General features: G+C 42.8%; 2 protein-coding genes across 3 annotated transcripts in view; both read left to right on the top strand.

Annotated features, from left to right (window-relative positions):
* The first annotated feature begins 427 nt into the window (after window positions 1-427).
* Window positions 428-17,634, top strand: habp2 (hyaluronan binding protein 2). 2 transcript variants are annotated; one of them, XM_080748297.1, is made up of 13 exons: window positions 428-559; window positions 2,260-2,284; window positions 2,379-2,462; window positions 3,520-3,630; window positions 4,912-5,028; window positions 5,312-5,428; window positions 6,059-6,230; window positions 7,777-7,868; window positions 8,277-8,526; window positions 9,662-9,804; window positions 10,916-11,053; window positions 14,163-14,308; window positions 16,298-17,634. In XM_080748297.1, exons 1-13 carry the CDS (start codon window positions 494-496, stop codon window positions 16,454-16,456), a joined length of 1,620 nt encoding a protein of 539 aa, XP_080604423.1. In that variant the 5' UTR covers window positions 428-493; the 3' UTR covers window positions 16,457-17,634. The 2 variants fall into 2 exon arrangements, with proteins under 2 accessions (XP_080604423.1, XP_080604424.1); XM_080748298.1 differs by lacking the exon at window positions 16,298-17,634 and adding an exon at window positions 15,871-15,912.
* A 616-nt stretch (window positions 17,635-18,250) lies between these two features.
* LOC308302864 (kelch-like protein 23) overlaps window positions 18,251-18,541 on the top strand; it is a gene marked incomplete at both ends in the record, with an annotated part of 29,256 nt that continues 28,965 nt past the window's right edge. Inside the window, one exon of the mRNA XM_080747181.1 lies at window positions 18,251-18,257. Coding sequence (XP_080603307.1) covers window positions 18,251-18,257 — 7 coding nt within the window. The remainder of the gene's footprint in view (window positions 18,258-18,541) is intronic.

Genomic DNA, 18,541 nt, shown 5'->3' with positions numbered 1-18,541 from the left:
CGTTCCAGGGACCCCCCCCCCCCCCCCCAGAAGCTAAACTTGAGTTACAAACGTTCGCTTTAAAAATACATATATTCAAAGATTTGCACAAATTTTCACGACTTTTTCAAAAATAGCAGATCTACAAGCTCGCAGCGCGGCACTCGGTGCCGTGCTGTGAGCTTGTATATCTGCTATTTTTCACTGGTTAAAGCATTCAATAATTCTATGACCCAATAAAACGGTCAGCAACATCTGCAACAACCTCATCTGGTGCAACAATTGCAAAATTATTTCGCACTTAATTGCAACAAGTTGCTGGCCATCCAGTGATCTTGATGGCGGATAGACACTCGTGCAAGAAGACTTTTTAAAGTGGAGTCTCCTGTTGGAAATCAATGCTGGTAGCTGATGATTAACAGGTAGGAGGATCTGTGTGTTTTCCATAGAGAGTATTTAGGGGGAAACGTTCTAATGAACAGATTTACTGCTGCTCTGCGGTACCGTCTCCAACATGGGCTTCTCTGTGCTGACCCTCGTGGGTCTGTGTGTTCTCTCAGTGCTGGGACAGGACTATCACGTGAGTATGAACCAGTGTTTCATTTAGTTTTATACTAAACGTATTTAGGCCTAGGATTATTGAATGCTTTAACTATTGAAAAATAGCAGATATACAAGCTCGCTGCGAGCTTGTAGATCTGCTATTTTTGAAAAAGTCGTGAAAATGTGTGCAAATCTTTTGAACATAATATGTATTTTCAAAGCGAACGTTTTTAACTAAAATTTTGCTTCTGGGTGGTCCCTGGATCTAAATATTTTGAGATGCGGGTCTGTGGCCAAATAAATATCATTTTGGGGGTCCTTTACATGAAAAGGTTTGAGAACCACTGACATAGTAGTCTCTCAAGAACAGACTAACTGAGCTCCAGTTAAGTGAACAGGACCTTTTCTTTGACGATGGCTGGCCAGATTGCTTACATAGAAACATAGGGTTTTTCAAAAAATCTTAGAAGGATTCAAAAGACACTTATAGAATCGGGTCTAGCAGATCTACAAGCTTGCAGCGTGGCACTCGGTGCCGCGCTGTGAGCTTGTATGTCTGCTATTTTTCACTGGTTAAAGCATTCAATAATTCTAGGCCTAAATGGGTTAAACATATTTTAGTCCTCTGAAATGTCTGCAGAAACATTTGTGTATTGTGAGGCTCATATTTTAAGCTTGATCTACGGTGGGATAGCTGAGCAGCCTGAGCTATATCGTTGACCCAGGGGTCAACGATATATATATGTCCATGCAAATATTTGATTTTCTTTTTCACACACCATTATAATCTTATTTCGATCATAATTACTTGATCAATTACTGAGTCTCCAGGTTTTCATCCAAACATGTATGACACTGATTTATTGATGACACATTACTTTACACATTTATGGACATTAGGAGTCCAATTGTACAGTGGTTCTCAAACAAGCACTCCCATAACTCCATTTAGATTTTGATTTGAGCTAGTTTCTTGTAACATTATTGTCTGCTCATTTGGCATGTCCATGGAAATAATTGAATTTGGACAAAAATGTCCATCACAAGCCAACTTGGCGATTGATTTTTGTGCAACCTCTTGTCCAATGTGCAGTAAGTTGTGTCGTTTCAAACATTTGCACAGCGAGGCTACAGTGCAACCACTGTCGGTTCAAGTGCCACTTTAACCCATTTAGAACGGGTACACATTTTGTGTATCATTATTTTATGCTTTAACTATTGAAAAACAGCAGATATACAAGCTCACAGCGCTGCGAGCTTGTAGATCTGCTATTTTTGAAAAATCGTGAAAATTTTAATTTTGACCCGATTCTATAAGTGTCTTTTGAATCCTTCTAAGATTTTTTGAAAAACCTATGTTTCTATGTCAGCAACCTGGCCAGCCATCGTCAAAGAAAAGGTCCTTTTCACTTAAATGGAGCTCAGTTAGTCTGTTCTTGAGACACTACTATGTCAGTGGTTCTCATACTTTTTCATGTGAAGGACACCAAAAATGATATTTATAATTTGGCCACGGACCCCCATCTCAAAATATTTAGTTCCAGGGACCACCCAGAAGCAAAATTTGAGTTACAAACGTTTGAAAATACATATATTCAAAGATTTGCAAACATTTTCACAACTTTTTTCGAGTGCCGCGCTGCGAGCTTGTAGATCTGCTATTTTTCACCGGTTAAAGCATTCAATAATGGGATAATATATATAATGTTTTCCCTCTGGTGAACCTTGCTGTTCTAGGTCATCGTAGAAAGCGAACCAGTTGGTAAGAACGATTTAAATGTGCATTTCTCTCCTAAATTAAATGAAAAACTGCTTTGTTTGTACATAAAGAGCTAATGTTTGTGTTGTTATTACAGTTTATGATTATTATGATTACGACGTATTGCCAGCAGAAGAGACTACTTATGATGACTGGCTGTATGACCTCATAGACTACACCAGTAAGTATGTTCTGATATCATTGATGTCGGGCAGCCAAACCTCTCATCTCCATAATTCTGTTTGTGTGTTTTCTTTTTTGTAAATTTACGCCCAGTGACGTGCAGAGAATGTTAGACTTTTCTAAAATGTTCTTTTTGGTGGAAATATCGAAAATAGCAGACCTCCTGCCTGAAGGCATGGAAAGAGGGCATTTGCATTTCTTTTAAGTTTTTTGTGTTTGTATTTCTTTATACATAATTATAGGCAAATATATCAACAATCAATTGATTTTTCTTTGTATAATCGATTAGGTCTTAAGGCCTAGTTTAAAGTTTGTCGTACAATAGTGTCACACAAAAATACCAGGTCTACAAGCTATACAAGCTCTGCTATTTTCGCTATAAAACAAATTGCAGGGGGGGAAAAACATTTCTTCTCTCTGTCTTCTATTGCAATTCAAATACTGTGTTAATGTGCAATGTTAAAAAAATAAATCAACTTTATGCACTGACAGTAGAACCCTGCCAGCGCGGCACATAGGCGGCTCGGTCGGTCAGTGACAGTTGTTGTTGTGTGTCTGTCACCCACAAGCGTAACTTGTATAGGGTTGATGGGTTTAATAAACCCAAGGGCCCCCCTACTGGGGACAGTATTATAAATTCATAGGCTATTATATCGTCATTGTCGGGCAGAAACCTTGTATCTCCATGTTTCAAATGTGTACGTTTTTTCGCAAACTAAAGCCCTGAATCATCATACAAGGCCGTCGCACCAAGGTAGTGAAAACAGCAGATCTACAAGCACACAACGCCTCGCGGTGCGAGGCATTGTGTGCTTGTAGATCGTCTGTTTTCACTAGTTTAAATCATTTTTAAAATGATAAATGCAAGATGAAGAGTTTTGGACAAGCCAAGGTTTCCACTCGACAACGACGATATGTATTTTGTCATTTCCAATATATCATGGGTCTCTAATCTCCTAATCTATGGGCCCCCCTCACGGCAGTACAGGGCCCTTTTGATCTGAAAACCCATGCAGAATAAGATCTAATTTCTCCCCTGCTGTCACCACATCCAGACGAGTGTGACCCAAACCCCTGTCTGAACGGTGGCAGCTGTGACACGGCCGCTGACGGAGGCTTCATGTGCGTGTGTCCTGATCGCTACAGCGGCAAGAAGTGTCAAACTGGTACCACAGATCCTTTTTTTATCTTCTACATAGGGCTGTCACAATTATTACATAAACGTCTAATCGTGATTCTTTTGACATAATCGTGATTATTTTTTCATAATCGTCATAATCGTTTCCATGTTGAAAAATGTTCATATATTTAAAAAAAAAGGTCAAACATAGTGGAAATAGCAGATCTACAAGCTCACAACGCGTCGCATCGCGACGCGTTGTGAGCTTGTAGATCGGCAACTTTGATGATGGAGAGGGCCACTATATTTTCACCTTCACTCCAGAGGGCCAGATTGCATGTTGCTACGTCCTACTTTGTCATTCTAGTATCTCAAAAGAAGCAAAAATAGCAGATCTACAAGCTCAAAACGCTGCGATGCGTTTTGAGCTTGGAGATCGGCTATTTTTGCTTCTTTTGAATTGGAATCCTGAATTCGTTTTTGTTCTTTTTTTAATTGGAATCCTCAAATGTAACATTTTGATTTCATTTCAATGTAGTTACTCACGTTAACTTTATGAACCTAAATACAAAAACAATGGACATAAAAAAAGACATTTTAATACTACTATACTAGTCATTAAGCTACTAATATAGACTGACGGAATTAAAGCAGATCATGTTTGGAATTGTAACAGCTGAAATCAATACTATATCGGTATTCTGGTATTAACCTGCGGGCCGCATTAAGTGAAGGTGGGGGCCGCATGTGGCCCCAGGGCCGCCAGTTGCCCATGTATCTATGCCAAGGGTTCCCAAACTTTTCAGGCTGCGTCCCCCATGATAATCAGTTGAGGCATTACATTTAGTTTGACTCTTTTCCACAGATAGATATTCTGAAAATAGCCTCACACAAGCTCACAACGCCTCACACTGTGAGGTGTTGTGATCTTATTTGCCTCTTTTTTTATGTGACAGTTTGGCCAATTGTGTATAGGAAAGGTCTTAAAAGTACTTAAATTGTCCCAGAATAACTTGAGGAACGCCAGTGGTTTTCAACCAGTGGTCCTTGAGGAGGTTCCAGGTGGTCCCCAGCTAAACGATGTGAATTATCGCTTTGAGATACCCGATGAAGGTTTATTAGTAAGACCGAAATAAACTACTGCTGTAAAATGAAGTCATGACGTTATCTCCCTTTGCCACATTAATTAATTGCAATATCCTGAGATATGAAGTTGAGCTTTGATATGACTGGAAAGGTCTGTGCAGACTGTACCAACTGTTCTATATAGTAGTCATAGGTGTCTGTAACAAAGCTTCCACACTGACTGTATTGTATCGTTGTGCAGTGAAAGATGTTTGTAAGAACGTGAAATGTGGCCATGGACACTGTGTGATAACAACCACTCCACCGTACCACGAGTGCAAGTGCAAAGTCCCCTTCAAACAGCCCGACTGCAAGAAAGGTACCTTTTTAACCACATTCTCTCTGTATACAGTATAAGAACATGCAACAACATACTATTTAAAACGTATTCTAAATCTTGATTTGTGCTTGAAGACAATTACTTAAATACTTTGAAAATTTAATCAGAGTCTTCATTTATTATTATATTTATCATTTTCTTAAAGTCATTATGCATGACTTTTGAAAAACCTGGATTGTGCACTCCGGGTAGGGAATGAGACTTTGGCCCAGGTGAAGGAGATTGATTGATTGATTGATTGATTGATTGATTGGTTCTCCAGTGGCCCCGTGCAATCCCAGCCCCTGTGAGAATGGAGGTTCTTGCATTAAGGGTCGCTCGCGGCCGTACTACCGCTGTGACTGTCCTAGAGGATACAGCGGGAAGTTCTGCCAAGTTGGTAAGTAATAAATACACCCATCATTTTGTCTGAGTGGAAAAATACCTCATTTCAAGATACACTTGATTCCTCTGAAACATATGCTTATCATGGACTAAATGTAGTCGCTTCTTTCTCAACTTCAACTCTCAGCTTCTTTCTCTACTCTCATCAGAAACTGCACACGCATGGTCAATACTGTTGACTAAATTCATTCTAGAAAACTATCGGTCTGGATCTAGAGATCATGTGTCCCGTGAAAGAAATAGTAGATGTACAAGCTTGCAACGGTGCATTTAACCCATTTAGTCCTAGAATTATTTGAGAGCTTGTATATCTGCTATTTTTGAAAAATCGTGATTTCTTTTGCAAGACTTTGAATATATATATATTTTTTAAATAATTTGTAACTCAAATATTTGCTTCTGAGTGGTTCCTGGAATAACATATTTTGAGATGAGGGTCCGCGGCCAAATACATGTCATTTTGGGGGTCCTTGACATGAAAAAGTTTGAGAACCACTGATTTGGAAGAAGGATTTGGAAGACGTTTATAGAATCGGGTCAAAAATATTCAAAGACTTGCACAAATGTTAAATTGCTTTTAATGACATGACATTTTTTCTAATAATCTGCATTTGGACGTTTCCAGGCCCTAAGGACTGTTACGAGGGAGATGGAGAGTCGTACAGAGGTAAGGTCAGTGTGACGGACGGAGGAGAGGAGTGTCTGGACTGGAACTCCTACGTGATCACCAAGGCAGGAGGAGATCCGCTCACCGAGTACCAGGGAGACACCGGTGTTGGACCACACAACTACTGCAGGTGAGGGACCCACACATTCACTATGGCAGGGGTCTTCAACGTTTTCAGGCCAAGGACCCCTTAGAAGAGAGAGAGAGATGACGCAGGGACCCCCACTACATATTGTATAAATGTGTGATGGAGATTCTCATCGATTTCATAGAAAGATTCATAGACTTGTTTGACACTTAAACCACTTAAAATCTTCAATTATGTCGATACTTAGTAAACTTGACCTTTCACTCTGTAATTTGTCTGCTCCTTGTGACCTCTACACCAAACCTATTAGACAAAAATAGCTGATCTACAAGCTCTCAACGCCTCGCAACTATCTGCTATTTTTGGCAAAAGTTCTCCTCAAGAGTATACTGTAGGGATGCAAGGGTTCAAGTTGTTCATTTAAAATAATTATCCTATCACAGAAGGATTTGGCGGCCCCCCTGTTGTAACTCTGAGGACCCCCTAGGGGCCCCGGACCCCCTGTTGAAGACCCCTGCACTATGACGTTCATTCTGCACAGTAGTAACATCCTCAGAGGCAATACGGAGGCAGAGTGTGTACACACAGAACCAAATGGACCCTTACACGTCCATCTGGAGTAAAGCTACACACAGAAAACACTGAGGAGAAGTTTGAGTGTGTAAAACAGACCCGTTTGGACCATTCACAGAGTTAAATTGATACTCTGTGTAGTTGTTAGTTTACTTACTTACTTAGGCCTTTATAGGAACATAAGCCACTGATCAAACTCCTCCATCCTCTCTGCTCTTGTGTCCTCCGATCCATTTGTTGCCATGACAGACCTTCACCTTCATCTCCAGCTCTCCAGGTGGCTCTCTAGGCTTTCCCCGAGGGGGTGCTTTCCCCCTTGCTCCTGCTTTGCTGGTTCCATGTTAGAGCATGTTTTGTTATTGAACTATTTTCTCTTACAGTAAGTGTGTACTAGTTGTTAACTGCTCCACTGCTTAAGTTTACTTTGTCACAATACGCTACAAGTGTGTGGCACTCATCAAAGTCCCGGCTAATCGTCAATGGTAGTCAATGAACTTGCAATGTTCTGAATTCTCTCACTTGAGCAGGAGTCCACATGTCTCAGCATCAGTGGTGAGCAGTCTTTCTCAAAGTCCCGTAACTCCTTAAGTGGGATCCAGGGACCACACTAAAGGAGTTGCGGGTCTGTAACTCCGAGATTAGAGTTAAGGTGGTTGCACACTGCTGCATTTTTCGGGCGAATTTCGGAGTGCGTGAATAAAAAAATCAACCTCACATTATGTCAATCACGTTTGCACACTGCCGCCGGTTTTGTATTTATTTTCGGACCAGGGTTGATTTTTTTCGATTTTCGCAGCTGTTGCACTGAGTCCCTTGCTCTCTCTCTCTTTCCTCTCTCTCTCCCTGGCTTTTGGATTTCGGATTTCCAAAACGCAACGAAAACACGCAGTGCAGTGTGCAACCACCTTTAGAGTTTCATAATGTACATTGGGGCCCCAGAGATCAAAAACAATATCAAAAGGGGGAAGGGGTCCTTGGCCTAGTCTGATGCGTATGAAACTGTGGGTCCTTTTAGGAACCCAGACGGAGAGAGCAGACCCTGGTGCTTCCTAGAGCGGAATGGCACTCTGAAGTGGGACTTCTGTGCAGTCAGGGAATGTTCTGCAGGTACACCGGATGCACACACCTAGCCCTGCGCTCATCCAATTTATTTATATAGCACATTTTACAAACACTGGGTTTCCAAAGTACTGCACAATAAAAGGTATAAAAACAATCAGGAAAAGTAATCAGAAACATTTTGATAAAATAATAAAGTAATAAATAAACCCATAAAAGTAAATAAAAGCAACAGTGAAAATATCAGCTATCAGCCGGAGACACATTGTTCTAAAATAATAAACATAGAATAAAATAAAACCCGTAAAAGTAAGTCAAAGCAGCAGTAAAATCAGCAGGAGAAAGCCAAAGTTTAAATATGGGTCTTAAGGCGGCATTTAAAAGTTTCAACAGTAGGGGCCGTTTTGATATGGTTCACGCTTAACCTCTCCCTCCATCCCGTCTCGTCTCGTCCAGTCCCGGCCACACAGCCCCCTCCTCCCTCCGCCAAGCCGGACGTCCTGGCGGGTCAGTTCTCGCAGTGCGGGCGCCCCCAGACGGTGCGCCAGGGCAGGATCTTCGGGGGCAGAAAGACGGTGCCCGGGGCCCACCCCTGGCAGGTGTCCCTGCAGTTCAGACCCCGCGGGGACCCCTCTGGAGCCTTCGAGCACCTGTGTGGAGGGATCCTCATCGAGTCCTGCTGGGTGCTCACCGCCGCTCACTGCATGTAAGACAAAGCTGATCGTATTTGAAACTTTATTAGACGATAGTTTGCCTATTTTTGGTGAATGTTCCCCCGTTATGCTGTGGTTAAAGTGGTTGCATGACAGTTATAAAGTTCTAGGAGGTAGTATCAATCGAATGAATTCATGGAGATTTTTTCGTTCTTGTCGAATTCAGGCAATATGACGAGTCATCGGTCAATAGGAGACTAGCCTCGGATACCCAGGCTTTAATGGGAGACTCAGTACGAGACTTTTTGAATCTCGGAAGCGTCACAATAATCTTGAACCGCTGTATCCATGTACTGTATATGTTGGCTATTCAAAAAAATTGCTAGATGAACAAGCTCATTCGCCCCCCCCCCCCCCCCCCCCCCCCCCGAAGCAAAATTTGAGTTACAAACGTTCACTTTGAAAAAATAGCAGATCTACAAGCTCGCAGCAGCTTGTATATCTGCTATTTTTTCACTGGTTAAAGCATTCAATGATTCTAGGCCCTAAATGCTGCATGGTTGACATGCGGCCTGTGTGTCCCTGCAGTAAGCCGTCAGTGGACATGCAGGTGGTGATGGGAGGAGTGGACCTAGAGCTGCGTCTCAAGTCCTTAAATCAATCCTATTTCCTATTTCCTTGCTTGTATGTTAGTCCCTCCCATTGAGGAAATAGAGATGATGAGACGTCCCATTGGCCATTTCTGATGACAACATCACAGGTGATAGGCCAACTCCCAGTGGGCGGGACTAACATACAAGGAAATAGGAAACAAGTGAAGGAAATAGGAATTATTTAAAGACTTGAGACGCGGAGAGACGGGAGTAAGATGTACATTAAGCTCATGTTGTGTCCCTGGCTGCAGTAAGCAGCATGTGGACATGCAGGTGGTGATGGGAGGGGTGGACCTGGAGAGACGGCAGTAAGATGTACATTAAGCTCATGTTGTGTCCCCTGCAGTAAGCAGCATGTGGACATGCAGGTGGTGATGGGAGGGGTGGACCTGGAGAGACGGCAGTAAGATGTACATTAAGCTCATGTTGTGTCCCCTGCAGTAAGCAGCATGTGGACATGCAGGTGGTGATGGGAGGGGTGGACCTGGAGAGACGGCAGTAAGATGTACATTAAGCTCATCTTGTGTCCCCTCAGTAAGCAGCATGTGGACATGCAGGTGGTGATGGGAGGGGTGGACCTGGAGAGACGGGAGGAGCAGGAGCAGACGGTGGCCGTGCAGAGGGTCATCGTGCACGAGGACTACCGGGCCACACCCACCGCCCTGCACAACGACATCGGTGAGCTCACTGTGCCGTTTACCCAGCCAAGTCCAGCACAATTTACAATTTAAGCATTTAGCAGATATATAATAAGCAAGGTAATACATCAGTACATCAACATCAATACATCAAATGGAAAGAAATTGTAGGCTGATGCATGAAAACAGGTAGACCAAGCACCTATTCAGTAAGGAAATGAAACTATCTCTAAATGTATTGTCATCAAGTGCTACGGTAAGTGCTATGGGCTAAGGTGGAGTCTGAAGAGGTGGAAGCTAGTTAGTGAGACTGCAGTTTTAAAGGAGTAGTTCACCCCCAACATGACTTTTTTTCTATTGATTACTCATGCCATGGAGAGTAGAGTTCAATAATATTTTTTGGTTTTTGTCACATTCCTAAGACAAAAATGTGATAACAATAAATTTTCCCCCATTGATTCCGGATGGTGACCCGTTTCGAAACGGGTCACCATCCGGAATCAATGGGGGAAAATTTACTTGAAATTTTGTTTTAGGAATGTGACAAAAACCAAAAAATATTATTGAACTCTAGTCTCCATGGCATGAGTAATCAATAGAAAAAAAGTCATTTTGGGGGTGAACTACTCCTTTAAGTGCAACACAGAGTTTATTCCACAGTTTTTGGGGCCAGTGTATATGGCTTAAAATGAAAGGAATCTAGTATTGTAATATCCACATAATATCAAGTAAACGTTACATTTATTGTTGTAGTAGAATTAAGTAATGTACTGTGTAAAGGGGAACACACACTGGACGCGGAGGCGGCGCGGAGGCGGCGCGTCAAAAAATACGGCCCCGTTATTTTCAATGAACTAACCCACATCGGCGACGTCAGCCGCGCGCAGCCGCGGGTCTGACACCTCGCCTGCCGCGCCAATACGCCGCTGTTCTATTTTTCCAGCGTTGCCGCACGGTGAACATGTTCTCCCATGCTTCTCCCCACCGGGGGAAATGGATGTGCTGTGTGGCAGCGCGCTGCATCCAGTTGGGGTTACCGCGCAGCACTTCACGTGCGTCGATACCGCGACGCGACGCTGCGCAGCCGTCCGCGTTCAGTGTGTGCTCCCCTTAAGCCACATGCTAACGGTGTTGACTCTCTGTGTCCTCAGCCTTGCTGCAGCTCAAAGTCACAGACAGGCCGTACTGTGCCAAGGAGAGCCGCTTTGTGAAGACAGCCTGTCTGCCCAACCAGGTGTTCCCTGACGGGAAGGAGTGCAGCATCTCTGGATGGGGAGCCACTGAAACCAGTATGGAACTTCACATTGATTTTAGTGACATATCTGTACATTAAAACGGGTACACATTATAGTGTATTATTATTTTATGCTTTAACTAATGAAAAACAGCAGATATACTTGTAGATCTGCTATTTTTGAAAAATCGTGAAAATTCGAATTTTGACCCGGTTCTATAAGTGTCTTTTGAATCCTTATAAGGTTTTTTGAAAAACCCTATGTTTCTATGTCAGCAATCTGGCCAGCCATCGTCAAAGAAAAGATCCTTTTCACTTAACTGGAGCTCAGTTAGTCTGTTCTTGAGAGACTGCTATGTCAGTGGTTCTCAAACCTTTTCATGTGACGGACCTCCAAACTGATATTTATTTGGCCGCGGACCCCCATCTCAAAATATCTAGTTCCAGGGACCACCCCCAGAAGCAAAATTTGAGTTACAAACGTTGGCTTTGAAAATACATATATTCAAAGATTTGCACACATTTTCACGACTTTTTCAAAAATAGCAGATCTACAAGCTCGCAGCGCGGCACTCGGTGCCACGCTGTGAGCTTGTATATCTGCTATCTTTCACTGGTTAAAGCATTCAATAATTCTAGGCCTAAATGGGTTAATGAAGGATTAACACTAGCTGTTGCTGTCGTTTAAAAGCAAAAGCTTCAAAGTAAAAACTAACTAACTAAAACAGTGCAATTCTGGGAAGTTGCAAGTGCAAAGCACTGACACGAGTCACGAGGAATCTGCTGGGAAATGAATTCCGTCTTACCGTTTATATTGTGATGTCAAGTGAAGCATGACCAGTCCTGTCTGATTGGACATTATATTGTCCAAGAGATCTGGCCTTACCACCCAGATAACTTCAGTTAAAAGGTTAACAAAAAAAAAACAGGTTCACTTTAGCTGGCATAAAAGTTCTTAGATCTAAGAACAATAGCAGGCGTTGACACTAAGGTCTCAGAAGCACTTGCCCGTCGGGCAAGTCCAGGTCATGTTCTACTTGCCCAAAGGTCATGCCCACTTGCCCGAAAAGTAAAACGTCCATTATAAAATGATAGGTAAGATTTGAATTACTGTTCAATTTAACACTTTTTTCTTTTTTTTTTTTTTTTACTTTTTGGGACTAATTTGAAGAAACAAATTCATACAGTACCTTAATTTTTATCCAAATACCTACATAGCAACAGTAAAAAGTGCTTTTATTTTACATTCCACGGGCCAGAAAACAGAGCGCTCTGGCCACGTTCAGACAGATATCTCCTGTTTTGTTTATAGACCGCTGCGTCCCCTCTCGAACGAGCACTTGCCCGGTCGGGCAACCTGAAAGCAAACTTCACCTGTCCGAACGTTTTATTTACCTGCCGGGGGCAGGTGGGCAAGCCTTAGTGCCAATGCCTGTACTTGCCTATAGCAACCACTCTAACTAATACCATCAAAAAGGTTCCTTTTGGCATAAGAGTGACGCTTTAGGAGATGTCATGGGGTCAACAAAATCAGTGAGGTTTATTCACATGGGATAATAATTATGCTCAGTCAGTTTCAGCCAGGCAATGAATCCACCCATTGTTGCATTTTGAAATCTCTTTGTGTGCAAACAATCCACAATCAGCAGCGTGGACAGGAGGTTATTCCCCTGTTTACCAAACAAAGTCCAGCCAGGGTTCACCTGTCACTCCCAAAGCAACCACATAAATACTGTACATGTCAGCAGTTCTTTACTGTCCAAATCAACAGTCAGCTATAGAGTTGGAGGATACGTAGCCATAGGGGTCATCAACATGTCCATACACGGACAAATGTCTGGTCCGTGGCAATTTTTAGATAACATTTTTTACAAACCATTATAATGTTCTTCTTTTGATCATAAGACCCAATTACTGAATGTCAAGTCTCCAGGTTTTCTTCAGAATATGTATGACACGTATTTACTACGAACACTTTGGCATACTAGTAGTCCAATAGTAGTTCTCCAATGTTTTATTTGCACGGACCCCCTTAACTCTCAAATACCTGGAACGCGCCTGAGTTTAACCTTTATTTTATGCTTTAACTATTGAAAAATAGCAGATATACAAGCTCACAGCGCGGCACCGAGTGCCGCGCTGCGAGCTTGTAGATCTGCTATTTTTGAAAAATCGTGAAAATGTGTGCAAGTCTTTGAATATCTTTGACCCGATCTTTGACCCGACTTCTAAATCCTTCCTCTAAATCAGCTGTTCTCAAACTTTTTCATTTCAAGGACCCCCAAAATTACATTTATTTGGCCTCAGACCCCCATCTCAAAATATGTTGTTCCAGGGACCCCCCAGAAGCAGAGATTTGAGTTACAAAAGTCTGCTTTGAAAAATATATATTGAAAAATTTGCACACATTTTCACGACTTTTCAAAAACAGCAGATCTACAAGCTCGCTTGTATATCTGCTATTTTTCAATAGTTAAAGCATGAAATAATCGTAGGCCTAAATGGGTTGACTCAGAGCAGGGATAGCTATTTGTGCTTCTTCTGATTTTGGCTCCTGGTAATGTCGTCCACTCATTTTGTTGCTCCGTGGCAAAAATAGAACATTGACAAAAAGATCCACCTCAAGCCAGCAAGGCGATGACCCCTGGGTCAAATGCATATTGCAAATACTTAAATGTGCGGGTCCTTGACATGAAAATGAGAACTACCGCCCTGAAGTTATGTAAAACAGTGTTTCTCAACCACTGTGCCTGGGGACCTTTGGTGTGCCCCTGAGAAGGGTCAAGTGTGCCCCTTGAAACTGTTTGAAAGCCAGTATTGTATTTATCACTTTAAAAATGATTTAAACTAGTGAAAACAGCCGATCTACAAGGACACAACGCCTCGCGGTGCTTGTAGGTCGGCTGTTTTCACTACTGTTGTGCGACAGCCTTGTATGATGATTGATGAAGTAGGGCTTGACTTTGCGAAGAAACGTACAAATGTGAAACTTGGAGATACGTGGTTTCTTCCCGACAGTGACAATATTTACACCCCCGTATGATGTTGGTGTGCCCATGGATTCTTGGGACATGAAAAGTGTGCCCATGCAGAAAAAAGGTTGAGAAACACTGATGTAAAAGGACAGAACAAAACAACACTGTGTTCTCCGTGTCTCTCCTCAGAGGCGTACGGCAGCAGTCAGCTCCTCTCTGCTCGTGTCCTGCTCATCTCCCAGAAGCGCTGCGCCGCTCCTCACGTCTATGGAAACTCTCTGGACGACTCCATGTTCTGTGCTGGGTACCTGGGAGGCAAGGTGGACTCCTGCCAGGTACTGTACTGCTACTGCGTGCAGGGGCGTCACAAGGGGTAGGAAAGTTGGACTGAGTTACCAGGGCCCAAGGTGGAGGGGCCCTAGTAACTTTAGCTATTGAAAAATAGCAGATATACAAGCTCGCAGCGCGGCACCGAGTGCCGCGCTGCGAGCTTGTAGATCTGCTATTTTTGAAAAGTTGTGAAAATGTGTGAAAATCTTTCAATATATGTGTTTTTTCAGCGAACATTTCTAACTCAAATTTTGCTTCTGGGGGTCCCTGGAACTAAATATTTTGAGATGGGGGGGTCCTTCACATGAAAAAGTTTGAGCATCACTGACATGGAAACATAGGTTTCTTGGCACACATTTTCACGATTTTTCAAAAATAGCAGATCTACAAGCTCGCAGCGCGGCACTCGGTGCCGCGCTGTGAGCTTGTATATCCGCTGTTTTTCAATAGTTAACATTCATGGGGGGCCCGCAGTGAATCCTTGTACCAAGGGCCCAGAATTTGGTGTGACGCCCCTGACTTCCAGGGTTCCCACGGTCATGAAATTCCTGGAAATATTTTGAAATTAGAAAAAAATATTTTTCCAGTACTGGAAAAGTTTTGGAATTTATCAAGGGTCCTGGAAAAAAATAGCTATGCATTGTCTTTGGTTATTGATTTTGTTAATACCTCTGAAATGACAAATTAAACATGGACCAAATTGTCAAATATATAGAGGCAGAAATTGTGAAAATAGCCGATCTACATGCTCACAACGCCTCGCAACGAGTTTTGGAAAAGTTTTGGAAATTAAATGGTAAAAATGTGTGGGAACCCTGTGTGTGTGTGTACCACTGTACCTGCATGCGAGAGAGAGAGAGAACCGACTGAGCCCTAGTGGCATGTTACATTTTATACAGTACCTTTGCCGCACCATGTTGTGTTAATGATATACTAATATGTTTGTATTTAATTATTGTGATTAATATGGGAAAAGAGTGACCCATGGTATTCATGTTTGGCTCACTTAGATACACTTTAAAAACACTTGAAGTCAGTGTGTTATTGCAGACACGCATATTTGGAAATGAGCTTAAAAGCAATCTGAAGCATTCACATGTGCAAATATATGAAAGAATGGGTTAAAAACTACAACAACAAGCCATCTTAATCAGGTTTAGAGTACATTCTTTTTCCTTTTTTTCCCCAAAATAGTAAAATAGTGAAAAAAAGGTTTAGACATAAAGGCGGGGTAAAGCAGCGCATATAGGATAGGGCCAGTAAACTGTGATTGTTTGTCAGTAAACACAAAAACAACGATAAATGAGGAACGAAGAAAGCCATTCAGGAAGTGTTGGCGCTGTACTACTTGTCTCTGATAATGGTCCTGTGCTGTTTCTCTGGCGCCCCCTGCTGTGATAATGACCCTATAGTACTGTACTGTCCCTCTGTCTTCACAGGGTGACTCTAGGGGCCCCCTGCTGTAATAATGACCTATATACTGTCCCTCTGTCTTCACAGGGTGACTCTAGGGGGCCCCTGGTGTGATAATAACCTTATATACAGTACTGTCCCCATGTCTTCACAGGGTGACTCTGGCGGGCCCCTGGTGTGATAATAACCTTGTCCCTATGTCTTCACAGGGTGACTCTGGGGGGCCCCTGGTGTGATAATAACCTTATATACTGTCCCTCTGTCTTCACAGGGTGACTCTAGGGGGCCCCTGGTGTGATAATAACCTTATATACTGTCCCTCTGTCTTCACAGGGTGACTCTAGGGGGCCCCTGGTGTGATAATAACCTTATATACTGTCCCTCTGTCTTCACAGGGTGACTCTGGGGGGCCCCTGGTGTGATAATAACCTTATATACTGTCCCCATGTCTTCACAGGGTGACTCTGGCGGCCCCCTGCTGTGATAATAACCTTATATACTGTCCCTCTGTCTTCACAGGGTGACGCTGGGGGGCCCCTGGTGTGATAATAACCTTATATACTGTCCCTCTGTCTTCACAGGGTGACTCTGGCGGGCCCCTGGTGTGCGAGCGGGACGGGACTCACTACGTGAGTGGCGTGGTGAGCTGGGGCGCCGGCTGTGCTCTGAAGAACAAGCCTGGCGTCTACGCCAACGTTCACAAATATGTGGACTGGATCGCTGCCAAAATCATCTCTTAGACTAGAGACATCATTTGGTTGTGTGTGTGTGTGTGTGTGTGTGTGTGTGTGTGTGTGTGTGTGTGTGCGTGTGCGTGTGCGTGTGCGTGTGTGTGTGTGTGTGTGTGTGTGTGTGTGTGTGTGTGTGTGCGCGCGCATTTATGCACGGTGTAAAGATTCACCTTCGTCTTTTGCATTGATGACACAATATACATTGGTCCGTGTTAAAATGTCTCGTGACACACATTTGGGCCATGACCCACCTCATGAGAAACCCACTGCCACTGAGGCTTGTACTGTTTTTCAAGAAAGACCTTCCTTTAACGGAACTTTTTGTTGTTCTCTGTGTCACAGTGGTAGACTGTGTCTGCTTCCCAATAAGCTTGGAATCCCCATCGATGATGTCACTGGTAGGCAGGTAACTGAACTGTCCACAGCTTTAGTTTTAGAAACTAAACTAAACTATGGGTTTGCCACTCTGACATCACTGTAACAGAATCCCTGTTATGCCCATATACAGTATGGAGATCCCTGATAAGCATAATCTAACAGGACTTCATAGGGGAATGTCCATATATGGAGGAAGACAGCCCCTATCTGTGTGGCTGGTTCTACAGATAGGGATCTCAATATATGGGCATAAAAGGGCTTGTATGTATGATGTCAGATATCATAGACGTCACAGGACTTTCACATAACGAATAACTGAGTATGTTTGGGGTCCCACAGCATATCTCCATACAGTACATGGATCTCCATATATGGGTACCAGGGGTCTCCATATATGGGTAACTGGTCCAATATACATCACTGGCCAGATGGCCAAGACATGGCACAACCTCGCTTGTCGCCCTTAGGCGTCTTACTAGTACAGTATGTCTACGAGAGACATACCTGGAAGTGATTAGGAATAATCTGTGAGTACGCTGCCAATGTTACTAGAGATACTAAGCTGAGTTGCCCCATAATGCATTGATTAAAGGAGATCCTTTCCTCGCCACCGTGGACACGTTGTTGAGCTGCTGCTCAGGAAGTGTTTAGTGTAAGTGAAAGAGCCTGGTCTTGGCCTGCTCTACTGTAGTATAGAGTGATGGCATAAGGTCTGTGTGATACCCCCTAGTGGCGAAAATGAGAAACTTCTGGGAACCCTGATTAGTGTTATATCCGCACTGTATGAATAAAATACATTTGACAACTTCTCTTGTAGTACTTCCTTAAAGCACGATTAAACATGTTTTAGTGTTTATATCTGTTTCTAATGATTGGTTAAAGGTATTGATTGTGTTAATTCCACCGGTGACTGAAACTGAGTATATACTCAGGTACTGTACTACTTACATTCTGCTGTTTTTTTTTTTACTTTAGTAGAGTATTTCCCATTTCCAATACTTTTATTTCTCTACATCTCAGAGGAAAAATAGGCCTATTGTACTACTATTTACATTTCAGCCATTTGAAAATCAGATCTGCAAGCTCACAATGCGTCGCAATGCAACACATTGTGAGCTTGTAGATCTGCCATTTTCAAACCTTTTTTTTCTTTTTTTTTGAAAGGTTATGAAATGGGAGATTCCGCATAATGAGTACTTTATACTTTAAGTATATTTTGTTACCAATAGTTTTGTAATTTGATGAATTCCAGACTGTAACCATGTATTTCTACAGTACCTTGCTGTATTGGGGGCTTGCCTCCCCGCCCGACCGGTTAAGTGTAAAAACTGTCTGGGGGCCTCCCACTTATTCTGTTGCACTTGAGTCAAGCTTCTTTCCCCGCAGATTCTGCCAAGCCCCTTCCCTTGACGGTGGTCTCGCTTGATGGCAGGTAGAGATAAAAATAAATTGAGTACTGCCTATACTTTCATCTCCACCACAGGTTATAGGTTTTATAATTTCATTGGCACACAGCCATATCTGAGGCCAGATATCTGAGGCCAGAGGCAGATGCAGTCTTTGGAGACTCCTTAGAGCAGTGGTTCTCAACCTGTGGTCTGGGGACCACTGTGGAGGTCAGACCACTGTGTCTGTCCCAGTCCTACACCGCAGATTAGGCTTCCTACGTATGTTTTGACCCATATTTTGTAAAAAACTGCTAAATCTATTCTAATC

Source organism: Nannobrachium achirus (genome assembly GCF_963921795.1).
Source record: "Nannobrachium achirus genome assembly, chromosome: 18".
Taxonomy (NCBI): Eukaryota; Metazoa; Chordata; class Actinopteri; order Myctophiformes; family Myctophidae; genus Nannobrachium; species Nannobrachium achirus.
Note: the sequence above shows the minus strand (reverse complement) of the source record. Positions and strands in the feature narration are given on the sequence as shown.